At 41.2% G+C, this 15,401-nt stretch overlaps 1 protein-coding gene across 1 annotated transcript; it reads right to left on the reverse strand.

Moving 5' to 3' along the window:
* Window positions 1-133: 133 nt before the first annotated feature.
* On the reverse strand, window positions 134-14,463 carry LOC143041358 (uncharacterized). Its single transcript, XM_076213189.1, has 2 exons — window positions 14,355-14,463; window positions 134-2,943 (listed from the first exon to the last, which is right to left on the reverse strand). Exon 2 carries the CDS (start codon window positions 2,868-2,870, stop codon window positions 570-572), a length of 2,301 nt encoding a protein of 766 aa, XP_076069304.1. The 5' UTR covers window positions 2,871-2,943; window positions 14,355-14,463; the 3' UTR covers window positions 134-569.
* Window positions 14,464-15,401: the final 938 nt, after the last annotated feature.

Raw genomic sequence — 15,401 nt, forward strand, 5'->3', positions numbered from 1 at the left:
CGCCATATCCACATGGAGGATTTTACAAGGGCGGCGATAGTGGTAACACTTAATATAATAATACACACACACACACATATATATATATATATATATATATATATATATATATATATATATATATATATATATATATATATATATTCATGTAAGCGGAGTAGGAAACACAGGAGTCTTAGTCTAGAGTTTATTCCTGACTAGTTTCGCAGGTATGCTTTTTCAAAGGAATGATGTACAAACAGGCTGTGGGCATTTTATACATGGGGTGGACCTCACTACCTCCCCGTGGTACCATAGTTGGTGACAAGTGTGAACATTACATATTCATTGTGGCAAATGTAATAATAATGATAATGCTTAGCAAATGGTAAATATGATGACAGCGCTAATAATAACAATGAAAATATTAATAGTAATTGTAACAGAGTACACGGGTCACCATGTGACGTTTGAGACTAGCATTTTGCGAGAAAGCAGAATCACACAGGTCACACTAAAATGACTTCTCTCCCGTGTGGATCACCATGTGACTTTTGAGACCATTTCCTGAGAAAGCAGAATCACACAGGTCACACTGAAATGGCTTCTCCCGTGTGGGTCATCATGTGACTTTTGAGATGACCCTTACGTGAAAAAGCTTTATTGCACTGGTCACACTGGAATGGCTTCTCTCCTGTGTGGGTCATCATGTGAAGTTTGAGATCCGCCTTTCGTGGGAAAGCAGAATCACACAGGTCACACTGAAATGGCTTCTCTCCCGTGTGGGTCACCATGTGACTTTTGAGCTGACCCTTACGTGAAAAAGCTTTATTGCACTGGTCACACTGGAATGGCTTCTCACCTGTGTGGGTTATCATGTGAAGTTTGAGATCAGCCTTTCGTGCGAAAGCAGCATCACACAGGTCACACTGAAATGGCTTCTCTCCTGTGTGGGTCATCATGTGAACTTTGAGATTAGCCTTTCGTGGGAAAGCAGAATCACACAGGTCACACTGAAATGGCTTCTCTCCTGTGTGGGTCATCACGTGATGTTTGAGATTACCCTTTCGTAGAAAAGCTTTATTGCACTGGTCACACTGGAATGGCTTCTCTCCTGTGTGGGTCATCATGTGAACTTTGAGAACATCCTTTCGTGGGAAAGCAGAATCACACAGGTCACACTGAAATGGCTTCTCTCCCGTGTGGGTCACCATGTGACTTTTGAGATGATCCTTAAGTGAAAAAGCTTTATTGCACTGGTCACACTGGAATGGCTTCTCTCCTGTGTGGGTCATCATGTGATTTTTGAGATTAGTCTTTTGTGGGAAAGCAGAATCACACAGGTCACACTGAAATGGTTTCTCTCCTGTGTGGGTAATCATGTGAAGTTTGAGATCACCCTTTCGTGGGAAAGCAGAATCACACAGGTCACACTGAAATGGCTTCTCTCCTGTGTGGGTCTTCATGTGACTTTTGAGATGATCCTTACGTGAAAAAGCTTTATTGCACTGGTCACACTGGAATGGCTTCTCTCCTGTGTGGGTCATCATGTGAAGTTTGAGATTAGCCTTTTGTGGGAAAGCAGAATCACACAGGTCACACTGAAATGGCTTCTCTCCTGTGTGGGTCATCATGTGATGTTTGAGACTAGCCTTTCGTGGAAAAGCAGAATCACACAGGTCACACTGAAATGGCTTCTCTACTGTGTGGGTCATCATGTGATGTTTGAGATTACCCTTTAGTGAGAAAGCAGAATCACACAGGTCACACTGAAATTGCTTCTCTTTTGTGTGGGTCACCATGTGACTTTTGAGATGACCCTTACGTGAAAAGGCTTTATTGCACAGGTCACACTTGAATGGCTTCTCTCCTGTGTGGGTCTTCATGTGAAGTTTGCGATCACCCTTTCGTGAGAAAGCAGAATCACACAGATCACACGGAAATGGCTTCTCTCCTGTGTGGGTCACCATGTGATGTTTGAGATCATCTTTACGTGAGAAAGCAGAATCACACAGGTCACAATGAAATGGCCTCTCTCCTGTGTGGATTATCATGTGACGTTTCAGATAACTATTTAGTGAGAAAGCAGAATCACACAGGTCACACTGAAATGGCTTCTCTCCTGTGTGGTTCACCATGTGACATTTTAGATCACGCTTTCGTGGGAAAGCAGAATCACACAGGTCACACTGAAATGGCTTCTCTCCCGTGTGGGTCACCATGTGACCTTTGAGATTACTCTTACTTGAAAACGCTTTATTGCACTGGTCACACTGGAATGGCTTATCTCCTGTGTGGGTCATCATGTGAACTTTGAGATTAGCCTTTTGTGGGAAAGCAGAATCACACAGGTCACACTGAAATGGCTTCTCTCCCGTGTGGGTCCTCATGTGACTTTTGAGATCACCATTTAGCGAGAAAGCAGACTCACACAGGTCACACTGAAATGGCTTCTCTCCCGTGTGGGTCTTCATGTGACGTTTCAGATGACTATTTTGCGAGAAAGCAGAATCACACAGGTCACACTGAAATGGCTTCTGTCCTGTGTGGGTCTTCATGTGAAGTTTGAGATGATCCTTACGTGAAAAAGCTTTATTGCACTGGTCACACTGGAATGGCTTCTCTCCTGTGTGGGTCATCATGTGAAGTTTGATATCAGCCTTTCGTGGGAAAGCAGAATCACACAGGTCACACTGAAATGGCTTCTCTCCTGTGTGGGTCATCATGTGACATTTGAGATCAGCCTTACGTGAAAAAGCTTTATTGCACAGGTCACACTGGAATGGCTTCTCTTCTGTGTGGTTCATCATGTGACATTTGAGATTACCCTTATGTGAAAAAGCTTTATTGCACAGGTCACACTGGAATGGCTTCTCTCCTGTGTGCGCCATGTGTTGTTTGAGATCACCCTTTTGTGAGAAAGGGTAATCACACAGGTCACACTGAAATGGCTTCTCTCCTGACCTAAAAAAGAACAGTAAAATTGATTATTAAAATCACTCATGAAAATGGGATGTGTGCACATTACATCCACACCAGTTACATTGTTCCAGCCCTCGAATAGGTGCCCACCTACGTACCCAAACTGCTCGCCATCAACCACCACCGTTAACATTGGTCACGGAATACTTAGTTGGACATGTGGACTACACACTTGAACGAAAAAGGAAATAAATTAATTCATGTTTATACACACTGTGGCCTTTGTTCACCCTGTACCCTCTCACTTTTAGTTGAGTCTATCAATGTGTTCCTAGTGCCCAGGTATATTGGTCTATGCACCTTTTTACGCCCACCTATATATATATATATATACATATCTTTTAAATGTATAAATTTGCTGCCTAATCAATCGGTGGGAGAAAGTACTGGTAGTTTTGACGCAACAATAATAAAAATAATGATAATAAAACCGCGATTGTACATGTCACTTGGGTTTATTGTTCCAGAAAGAAGACAGATGTTTAGGTAAATCTTACAGGTCCAAGTTGTAAACTTACTTTTCTATTGCGAGGGTATTTCTAATGTTTAGGTAAATCTTACAGGTCCAAGTTGTAAACTTACTTTTCTATTGCGAGGGTATTTCTAATGTATATCCTAAGATGTCATGAAATGATAAACTCTTTTAAAAGGTAATCACAGCAAACCACGGGAGTGAATGAATAAATATTACGAAGAGAACTATGATATACAATAGCACACATAACTGGAAACAAAAAATCTTGGTGATATTTTCGACCATCCAATACTCAAGGATATCAAAAATCAATGTTTGTGTGATTCATGCGAATCCTTTATTAGTTTCAATTTGCCGGGATACACCCCCCCCCCACACACACACCCTACATGAAAAGCGAACAAACGAGTGAATTTTGGCAGAAATGGCACCAGGTGGAATTCATCATAAAAAGTTCAAACTTGTCGAAATACGCGGAAACACATCACGAGAAATCCACATGTTACATGAAGTACTGAGAAATAAACAAAATAACATGTGTGATCTCATTTGGCACATCCAACTGCCTCTTAACAAGTGCTTTCCAACACTTAGCAAACGGAGAGAGCCAATCCTGTTTGCTGTAATTTGGCATAATTATTATAATTAATCCATAAGTATAACGACCAATCTAGGTTCCAATTTTGGCAACGATTGGTTCCGTATCGTCGAAGTTTCGTGGCATACATACCATGGCACTCAAGCAGACAGACGGACAAGCACAATTTCTCAAATATTTATACTACACATGCGTGCATTGCCCCAGGTTTCGATACCAAAACCCAACACCGGTGTACGGACAGTTTCCCACATGAACATTTTCTCACATCCATCTTCCAAGATTGTCATTTTCCCACATGCAGGAGGACACCTTCCCACGTGGCATTTGAGATGCTCCTTTCGTGAGAAAGCTGCATCACACAGGTCACATTGCAAAGTTTTCTGTCCACTGTGGGTCACCACGTGACGTTTGAGATCACTCTTTCGTGAGAAAGCTGCATCACACCACACGTCACACTGGAAAGGCTTCTCTCCAGTGTGGGTCATTATGTGACATTTAAGAGCACTATTTTCTGAGTAAGCTGCATCACATGTCACATTTGAAAGGCTTCTCTCCAGTATGGGTCATTATGTGATACTTGAGAGCACTCTTTTCTGAGTAAGCTGCATCAAACAAGTCACACTTGAAAGGCTTCTCTCCACTATGGTTCATCACGTGACGTTTGAGATGATCCTCTCGTGAGAAAGCTGCATCACACAGATCACATTCAATTTTTTCTGTCCACTGTGGGTCATCACGTGACGTTTGAGAATTGTAGGACGTTTCGGACCTGATCATTCGGACCAAGACGTTTCGGTCAAATGACTCATTATCACTAAATGATCAACTTTAAATAATCTGAGAAGTCTATTGAGCCGATAAAATAATGATGATTTAATTTTAATAATTTTCATTACTTAAAATGTGGCAAATGTCACAATTCATATATTACACATTACCGAAAAATAATCATTAATATGCAAAGTCACAATATTGTTTACCATTTGTGCATCAGAGTCTGTTCATGTTTAGATGTTGGGTTGCCCACCACGAATATTATGGCTAAGCCCTCTGAGGAACTGAGGAATGGTCTTCTTGTGAGAGACCCTATCTTCACAAAGGTTGCGTAACCGAGACTGAAGCTCCATGCACACCTGCTTGGTACGCTTCCTTGGCCGGACACCCATTTCTAGTCTGGAGCAACACTGTGGTGACTCTGGCACATTCGGCTTTCAGGCACTCTACTAACTTCCAGATGGATGGATGATGGCGGCCAACAAGGGATGAAAACTTGTTGTTCCAGCCCTCCCTCACTGATGTTGTTGGTACGGGGTTGATTATCCAAAGTGACTTCATGCATGTTCCACAGTTCGGGCGGAAACATTGCAGGAACACGGCGAAAGGTGATGGGTGCAACACTGCCTACGCGGTCATTGGCAATCTTCCGTTGAAAAAGGGCATAGGCGAGGGGTAGGAAAACACTATCAACTCTTCCCTGGATAACATACAGTTGCATGAAGACTGACGGGGACATGGCCAAGTTGCCATCCATGCACCAAGTATCTGCTGCTGTTGCTGCTGCTGCTAGCTACTGGAGACGTTCTTCTGTGGCAAAGATGATGACACGCTCATCAGAATCGGGGCCACTTTCATGTAGGAGGAACTGAATTGCAGAGTCGCCTGCTGTCACAGCCCATTTACCACTAATGATAAGTTCATGAAGAGGCTGGGGCTCTTTGGGACGGTTACTGGCACGGGCCCTCCTCAGCACACGCTTGCATGTATCAGCGGCTGGTAAACGAGCGTTCACTGCATCAGCAACACTGGCACTCACAAAAGTAAAGATCTGGTTCGGTTTGTCAACTGCAACATCATTAGCTGGATGGCAATGGCCAATATGTGCAAAGGGAGACTAGTGATCCTTGGTGGTTATAACAATGCCTAGGTATCTAACAAGAGGATCACGTTTGACACATCGCCAAGTTAACTGTGGCAATGTTTCAGACCACCACGTTTGGTGTATAGAGAAACTCAAAGATAACACACCAGGACATGACGGTTGGCATCCAAGAATCTTAAAGGAAATGAAAAATGAGATTGCTGTTCCATTAGAAATTATTTTCTAGAAATCCATCATATCTGAAGGCAACAAAAAGAATCCAAATAACTAAAGGCCTATAAGTTTGACTTCAATAGTAGGAAAAATTAATGGAAATTATCATCAGAGATGCTATCAAACATCATTAAGAAAGTAACTGTTTGATAAATGATAGCCAGCATGGTTTCAGACGGAAACGTTCTTGCGTGACTAACTTACTTGAATTCTACAACACAGTTATCTCGAATTATGTCAAGAAACAATATAGATTTAATATATCTAGACTTTGCAAAAGCTTTTGATACCGTCCCACACGAAAGACTACTTACTAAATTAGCTTCACACGGAATAAATGGTAGCCTATTAAGTTGGACAAGTAATTGGTTCAATGATCGAGAGTTCTTTTGAATAGAAAATACTTCTGGTTGGAAAAATGTTACGAGTGGAGTTCCTCAGGGTTCCATTCTTTGGCCACTTCTATTCATAGTATGATATAGACCACGGACTAAAATCTATTGTTTCCAAATTTCCTGATGATACAAAATTAAGCGGAATGGCAAATGATCACTTAAACCAAATAGATATTCAAGATTTAGATAAATTACAGCAATGGTCTGATAAGTCACTAATGAAATTTAGCACAAGTAAATGCAAGGTAATGCACATAGGTAAAATAACTTGCTTTGACTGCCATAGATCGATATCATCCACTTTGGAGACCTCTGATCTTGTCAGTGCCTGACAAACATGTATCACGTTACTGCTGTCAATAGTTTTCCTCTACTGGCATTTAAACTTGAGTTCTTGGTGCCTAGGGAATCCATAAACTTCATCCTGTGACAGAAATACAGACCTTGTTATGAATAGAAGGTTCTTCTGGCAAATTTTTTGCTTGACACTGCAACTTCTGGCCATTCAATAGTTCATGCTACCCAAAGATATTGCTACATACCTCTCCTGATCATCATGTCTTGGTGATAGATATCAGTTTTATTGACATTTATGGGATGTCAGCCAAGACAATTACTTAGTGCAGTTTGGATAAAATACACATGGTAAACAGGATCCGCAATCCAATTAGATTCTAACCACAAATAAAATCACAATGAACATTTGCACTCATGTCATACCTGACTTCAGATATTATCTTACTGGTCTACAAGATCATCCCTCAATGAACTTGAGGTAAATTAGGTGGAAAAAACATATTGTATTATCCAAAGTTACATTGCATTCAGGGGTATAAATCCTAACATTCAGAAAATACCCAACAGGCAATTTTTTCCCAACAGTTTTCCTGTTGATTTGACCTCATCGGTGGTGCCATTTCAATTGGAAATCACTTGTCTGTACTAAACCCCTACCCCCATATGGAGGCTGCATTAGGAAATAAGTATTGCAATTTTGAGAAGCATGCAAAGTCAGAGATTAGTGAGATATATGACAACATTGTTCAAATAAAAGATAAATCAATCACAGTATTCTCCTGTTCTGACCATATCTAACCTATCCAGTCTCTCCCTCATGGGGAATAGATTTTTCGATGTTTACCCCGTCTGGGGTATTCCTTCACCCCATCTGGGGTATTGGCTGCATGTTATTGTTGCAAAGTAGCATGCAGTTGATATTTTAGGGTCTATATGGGGCGCCCCTATGGACCAGAGCCAAACATCATTTTGTCTGTGATGGAAGAAAACTCTGTTCATAGAGAAATGATGACACTTTTATACTACGACTATCCCTCCGTTATGCTGTCCCCCAACCCCTTGTTACTGTCCTGTACCATTTCTCTGAATATTCATTTCCTTTTTTTCGCCGACCCTGTGGTGGGGGAAGAGAATGCTACCACCAAGTCTTTCCACTTGAGTTGTAAAAGGCGACAAAAAAACGGGACGGGGATGGGTTTAGGAGTCATGCTACCTGTAGCCCCAAAAGGGGACATTCCTACAAAAGAAGGAAAGCCATAAGAGGGTCTGGAAGTTTTCTAACCAGTACCCTAAGGTTTGGGTTTTTTATTGTGTGTGGATGTGGTACAGATGAGAGTAAAAGGGAAGAGATAGGCAGTATGTTTGTGAAAAGAAAGATGTGCTGGTTTGAGTGAAACTAAAATGAAAGGAAAGGGCATCTGTGAGTTTGGGAGTGTAGCTGGGAGGTACTCAGGAGTGAAGAGGGGATGAGTGAGAAAAGGGGTGGCTATACTAGTAAGTGAAGAGATAAGTAAGCGGGTAGTGGAGTGGAAGGAGGTTTCATCAAGGTTGATGTGGATGAAGGTGAAGCTGGGAAGGGAGACGTGGGTTTTTGTAAGTGCGGATGGAGTTGGTAGTGAGAAGAGCGTAGAGGAAAGGGAGGCTTTTTGGGTAGATATAAATGAGTGCATAGAGGGATTAGGGAGAAATGTCAATGTAGTTGTATTGGGAGACCTTAATGCTTGGGTAGGAAAGGAACCAATAGACGGAGTGATTGGGAAGTATGGAGTTCCAGGTAAAAATCGTAGTGGAGAAACGATGGTGGAGATGTGTCTTGAAAGAGAGTTGATAATAGCATGTACATTGTTTAGGAAGAAAGTCAAGCATAAGTACACATGGGAGAGGGTAGTGCATAGAAGGGTGGCAGATAGAGTGTTAATGGACTGTATAGTGGTGACCTGGAGTACGGTAGGAAGAGTTAAGGATGTACATGCTCTAAGGGGAGGGGGGAATATCAGATCCTTTCCAGGTGGAAGGTAAATTGAGAGTGGAGAATAGGTGGAGAAAGAGGAAAAGGGCAGAAGGTGGGGAGGTACTTAGAGTGAACTGCTTAAATGAGGGGAAAAAAAGGAGAGTGAGTATAAAAAGAACCTGAAAGAGGAGTGGGAGGCAGTAAAGGATAGAGTAGAACTAGGATTGGAGGAATGGGGATGGTTCAAGGAGGGAGTCATAAGGTGTGCAAAGATGGTGTGTGGAACAAGGTGGGCGGGAGGAAATTGAAGGGTAGTGAGTGGTGGGATGAGGAAGCAAAGCAAAGAAATGAGTAGAAGAGAAGAAGCAGGCTTTCATAGATTGGCTGGAAAGTAGGACGAGGGAATCGTATGAGAGGTACAAAGTAAAGAGAAGGGAAGTTAAGCATAAGATAAAGGAAGCAAAGAACAGAGCAGATGTGAAATGGGGTAAGAGTATGACAGAAAGTTTTGAAAGCAATAAAAAGATATTTTGGAAGGAAAATAAAAGAGAAAGAGGAGGCGAATCAAGTAGAGAAGAAAAGGTAAAAGGTGCAGATGGAGAGATGATAATGGAAGAGAAGGCAGTGAGAGGAAGGTGGGCAGAGTATTTTAGGGAGTTGCTAAATGTGAAGGAGGATAGGGAGGGAAAGGTAGTTGCAGTGGGAATTGCCAAGAAAATGAGAGTGATGAGTGAGGAAAATGAAGGAGAAATAGGGAAGGATGAAGTGAAAGCAGCTGTTAAGATGATGAAAGCAGGTAAGGCACCTGGTCTGCATGGATGCCATGCAGAATGTCTGAAGAAAGGAGGTACAGCTATGGTGGACTGGCTGGTGAGGTTATCTAATGTTTGTTTAAGAGGGGGTAGAGTGCCGGAGGACTGGAGGAGTGCCTGTGTAGTTCCACTTTACAAAGGAAAGGGGGACAAGTGTGAGTGTAGTAGTTTCAGAGGGATCAGCTTGTTGAGTGTAGCTGGGGAGGCTTATGGGAGGCTCTTGATTGAGAGGATTAGGAGAGGAACAGAGGGAGTAATTGGTGAGGAACAGTGTGGGTTTAGGACAAGTAGGGGTTGTGTAGATCAGATTTTTGTGGTAAGACAGATATGTGAGAAAGCTATAGGGGAAGGTAAGGATGTTTTTTGGGCTTTTATGGATCTGGAAAAGGCTTATGACAGGGTAGGCAGAAAGGCACTGTAGGAGGTACTGCAGATATATGGGATAGGAGGAAAGCTGTTAACAGCAGTCAAGAAAGTAGTAGAGCTTGTGTTAGGATTAGAAATGGAGAGAATGAATGGTTTGAGGTAAAGGTGGGACTTCATCAGGGATGTGTTATGTTGCCCTGGCTGTTCAATCTTTATATGTACGGGGTGGTGCGAGAGGTAAATGCGAGGGTAGTAGGTCATGGGTTGGAGATGATTAAAGAAAATGGAGAAAAGTGGGAGGTGAGCCAGCTGTCGTTTGCTGAAGACACTGCGCTTGTAGCAGGATCAGAGGAGGGATTGAGGAAGTTAGTGACAGAGTTTGAGAAGGCATATGAAAGAAGGAAGCTGAAGATAAATGTGGGTAAAAGTAAGGTGATGAGATGTACAAGGGGAGAGAGTGACAGTAGGCTGGAAGTAAGCATTAAGGGTGAAAGACTGGAGAAAGTGGATAGTTTTAGATACTTGGGTGCGAATGTGGCAGGGAAGGGAGGAGTGGAGGTGGAGGAAGAATGTAGATTGAAAGAGGCAAATGCCTTGGTGGATTGAAAAGTGTAATGAGAGATAGACATCTGGGAATGGATGCTAAGAGGAGGTTATATGAAGGAGTGATTGTGCCAATAGCATTGTACGGGGCAGAAACATGGAACATGAGGGAGGAAGAGAGGAGTTTGAATGTGTTTGAGATGAAATGCCTAATAAATATGATAGGGGTTACTAGGCTGGATGGAGTGAGAAATGAGGCGGTGAGGAGGAGAACAGGGGTGGAAAGGGAACTGGGAGATAGGGTTGATGAAAGAGTATTAGGATGGTTTGGACAAATGGAAAGAATGAGTGAAGAAAGATTAGTAAAAGAGGTGTGGAAGGCAGAGGTGGAAGGAGTGAATATGAGGGGACGTCCTAGGATGAGATGGATGGATGGGGTGAAAGGGGCATTACAAAAGATAGGAATGTCTGTGGAGGAAGGACGGGAGAGGATAGAAGATAGGGGTGAATGGAGAGGGGTTGTGTATAGATGATGCTGTGATGCATGAGAGGGAGTGGGTGGGGGGATGGGGGGTGAGGAAGTATGTATGAGAAAAAATTTGATGTAGACCGAAGGGGTTTCTCCCCATCTTCACCTTTTCTGCATGAGGGGACGGAGAGGGGGGGGGGGTCGTCAAATTTATGAAGCTGCCTTGCTGTGTATGTGCTGTCTTGCAACACTACTTCTTACCCAGGGCAGTGGACAGGATACAGGGATCACCCGTCATCCAGGAGATGCCAAGAGGGGAGTGGAATTTAAGGAAATGGAATGGGTGGGAGTGGTTTCTATGCCTTTTCCTTTTTGGCTACCCCCCCGTGTAGGGGGAAAAATCCTTTGGTATATGTATGCCTGTATTTGAGACGAGATAATTTTATACAAGATAATTTTCATGACATTTTATTGAAAAAACTTCAGGCATTAGGAGTGGCGAATATTGGCTGGTTCAAGTCCTACCTTACAGGTCGCAAACAACTTGTACAGGTAAATGAAGCCTGCTCAGATGACAGAGAGATAACTTGTGCTGTACCACAAGGTTCAATTCTAGGATCGCTACTGTTCCTGGTCTTTATTAACGACATGCCAGGTGCGGTGAACTGTAAGTTACTGCTACAGTATTTGCAGACGACTCCGCACTAATTGTCTCAGGTAGAAGAAGAGGAGAAACTGAGTGTCGAACTGTCATTGGTCCAGGACTGGCTCATAGATAATAGGCTGTCTTTACACCTCGGTAAAACGGAAAGTATTGTCTACGCATCCAAACCCAACCCCAGGAAACACAGCGATGTACAGGTCAGATGTGGGGTTAATGTCTTGGAGTCAAAACAAGAGGTAACCTATCTTGGAATACCCTTAGATCAGTCCCTCTCAGGGAATGCTATAACGGATAAGATTGTATCCAAGTGTTCACATAAAGTCAAAGTTTTGTACAGAAAAGCCAGAAATTTTGATCTGGAAACAAAGAAGCTTCTGGTCTCAGCCTTGTTACAACATCACTTTGATTACGCTTGTAGCTCTTGGTACAGTAGTCTGAGCAGAAAAAACCAATCTCGGCTATAGGTTGCATAAAATAAGATCATTAGATTCATACTAAATTTACCTCATCATAGTCATATTGGTATAGAAGAATTTGGCAAGGTAGAATGTTACCTGTAAAATATCGTGTCCAGCAGCTGAAACTAAACCAGGTTTACAATGTCGTTCATAATTCAGCTCCCTCATATGTGAGCTTTAATTTTACATTATCAGCTGAGAACCGAACCCGGAACAGTCAAAAGTCTCTTATTGTACCTCATGCAGGTCCTTTCACCAAAAACAGCTTTCACTTCACAGGTGCTCAACTATGGAACTCACTACCTGTGTCCATTAAGAAGTTAAATAGCAAGGTTACCTTCAAGAAAAAAGTCAAGGGTTACTATATGTCTCAGCTATAGACAGAGAACAGCCTTTGATTTTATGCACTACTAGTTTAGTGAGGGATACCTGATTCCAACAGTAATACCATCCAAATCTGCTTTCACTCATAACTGTTCTGACCTCCCCCCTTTTATTGTCCTTCAGAAGTTTAGTTTAGTATAACAATGATTGATGTTACAAATTGGTTTACACCTTTGTTTTGCTAGTCATAATATGGTATATGTCTCAGGTAGGGTCCGAGAACAGATATAATCTGACCTTTTTCCTCATTCTCCTTCTTGTTTTACTCATATGAGTACTGGTCCCCTGTACCCTACCTCTGGTGCTTCAGGTTATAATATACTACTCCCTAATGCACATATTAATTGCCCACTCCGTCCTAAGATTCACGTAAAATGTTCCATTTAATTAATGGGTCACCCTAGCTGCAGTGTAGCTTTCACTATAACATGTTGATACAGCTGTAGAATATTGTAGTATATCATTAATGGTACTACTCTGATATAGTACACACTCATACATGTTCATACAGCTGTAGAATAATGCAGTATAATATTAATGGTACTACTCTGATATAGTACTCACTCATACTGTTTTGTTACAATTTAACATTATTTTGTTGTTCCTTTGCTTAATGCAATGTTCCTTTTTGTGATGGTGCTCAATTTTTGGTCTCAATATTCTATGTGTACAAACATTTTAGTAATATTAGCAAAACTATAACAATGTTTATATGTCATATGTGTACTGACTGGTATTACTCATGATTGTCTCTGGTCCCCTTAACCCCCTATGTATGTTGTCTGTGCGACTTAGTGTAGAATAACAATCTGATGAGGACCACAATGGAAATAAGCTTACATGCTTTTTGTGTTATCCTCGGCAATTTGCAATTATTATTCCGAGCCATGTGTTCTTGTCATTATTTGCACTTCATGGACATTGATTCAGTGTCAAATAAAGTCTATCTATCTATCTAATGATTCTATATCATCTGCTAGCCCATGTTTATATATAATAAATTCATAGTAACGTCGGCAACGATTTTTAAAACACTAAGACGAGCATCTTTAAGTTACCAAGAATTAGGTTAGGTTACTTTATGTTAGATCTCAAGGTTCCAATTTTTACCTGCATCATTAAGTAGCTTTTATCATTCTGAATATTTTCATCCCCAGATATAAGTACCACAAGTCTATAGTAACATCAGTGGCGATTTGAAATAAAGACAAGCAAACATCTTTACATATACCCAATTCTACACTTTCGTCAAAATGTTTATTTACAACTTGGAGTTGTTCTAAAACATCAGTATATACTGTTAACTACTTCCTAGTTCTTAAAGGGCTATTGTTATTTGAAATGCTTTCTTTGAATTTTGAGTATCTCAACCCAAAACAAAATTTAACGTCCCTGCAGACAGCCCCCTATACAATTTTTGAAATGCTGGTTTTCTTTGAATAGTTTCACCCAATCATACAATTTGATATGTGACTTATGTGTTTCTGGTGGGAAATGTTGTGATATGAACGATGGTGTACATCACTTCCGTCGCAAATCCGTACTTTTCAAGTAATCAAATATTAAAATTATGCACTTTAAACTTATTTTGAGTATTCAAGCCAATAATCATATAATGCATAAACTAACCCATCAATGCGATACCCTTCGAAAGCCTACTAGTTTGTGAATTTGCGTATAGTATTTGCACGTCTGATGTGATAGAATGTAAACAGTGACTAAAGAAGCATGTGTAATTCGCCTTCATTCTGTCTACGAATTTGGTAGCGGCGATTGGAACCCATTAAAAACCAGACCACATCTACCAATCTGGTGGCGGCACACTACGTATTTCTTAATAATATACAAGCTTGTAGTACTTGCTTTGCTATCAAACTCTTGCCTACCTGTCACATAGGGAGTGTTTTGCTTGATGATTTTTTGGCTGGCGGCAAACGATAACAATATCTAAGCTTGCGGCTTTGTTTTCGTTTATGTTTACAGTGACTCTACCTGAGGAAGTCAAATGAATATCAAAACGTTTTCATATTGCTTTTAATGTATTAATATGAGTATAGTGACATTTAAAGATAATAAATAAAGATATCATGCATAACCAATAATATGCAATTCTATTTATATTCTATACATACAGGAATGGAGGCTCATTTTTACACTCACCGGAATAGCAAAAATGGCCGTAGGTGTCGACACACCAAGCATTTCTGGCTAACATTGTACACGCATGTACTACTTGCTTGCGTATCCGTCACACTGGGAAAGTTTTTTTTTCTGACGATTTTTTGGCTGGCGGGTAGCTAAAGCAATAACCAAACTTCCCGCCAATTTTTTTCCTGTCGCCTTGTAGAAGATTACCAAACATACTTCGAAAGACTGGGTATAACTGCACTTCATTTACTAATAAGCGTACGAAAGCTGCGGAAACTGAAGAAGCAGAAGAAAGGTTTTGTCTCGGTCCTGGTTGGCAAGACGTAGTGGTAGATGTGTGTATGCCAACCGAGTGAAGAAAGTTTAGCGGGAAGGCACTTTTTTAGAACCACAGGCAGACATTCTACAAGTCGTCATGAAACTCGGGATACTGCCTTTTACCGCAATAAACGACTCTATTACTGCGGTAGTCAAATAAATAAAAAATGAGCACCGATATCATATAATTTTAATGCTTCAATAAATATATACTGACTATCAAAGATAAAGAAAAAAGCTCAAGTTTAATCAATAATTGTCACAGCTTTGGCATTCTGACACACTGCCTAGTGCTTCTAATTTTCTTTCGTCTTACCAATAATGGTTTCCAGGCAACTTATCGTAGTGGACACCTCTTCACTTGCCTGATCTCTGAACACAAAAGAACAGCTATCATTACGAACCTGGCGAGGGAAACTCGCACCACTTTCAATTGGCGGAGTGCTACATACAAGGGACCGTAAATA

Source organism: Oratosquilla oratoria, chromosome 30 (assembly GCF_046742065.1).
Source record: "Oratosquilla oratoria isolate Oo_2021 chromosome 30, ASM4674206v1, whole genome shotgun sequence".
Taxonomy (NCBI): Eukaryota; Metazoa; Arthropoda; class Malacostraca; order Stomatopoda; family Squillidae; genus Oratosquilla; species Oratosquilla oratoria.

Excerpts from the sequence above, each read along its gene's own strand:
- LOC143041358 (XM_076213189.1), bottom strand. The coding sequence starts at position 2,870 with ATGGCGCACACAGGAGAGAAGCCATTCCAGTGTGACCTGTGCAATAAA.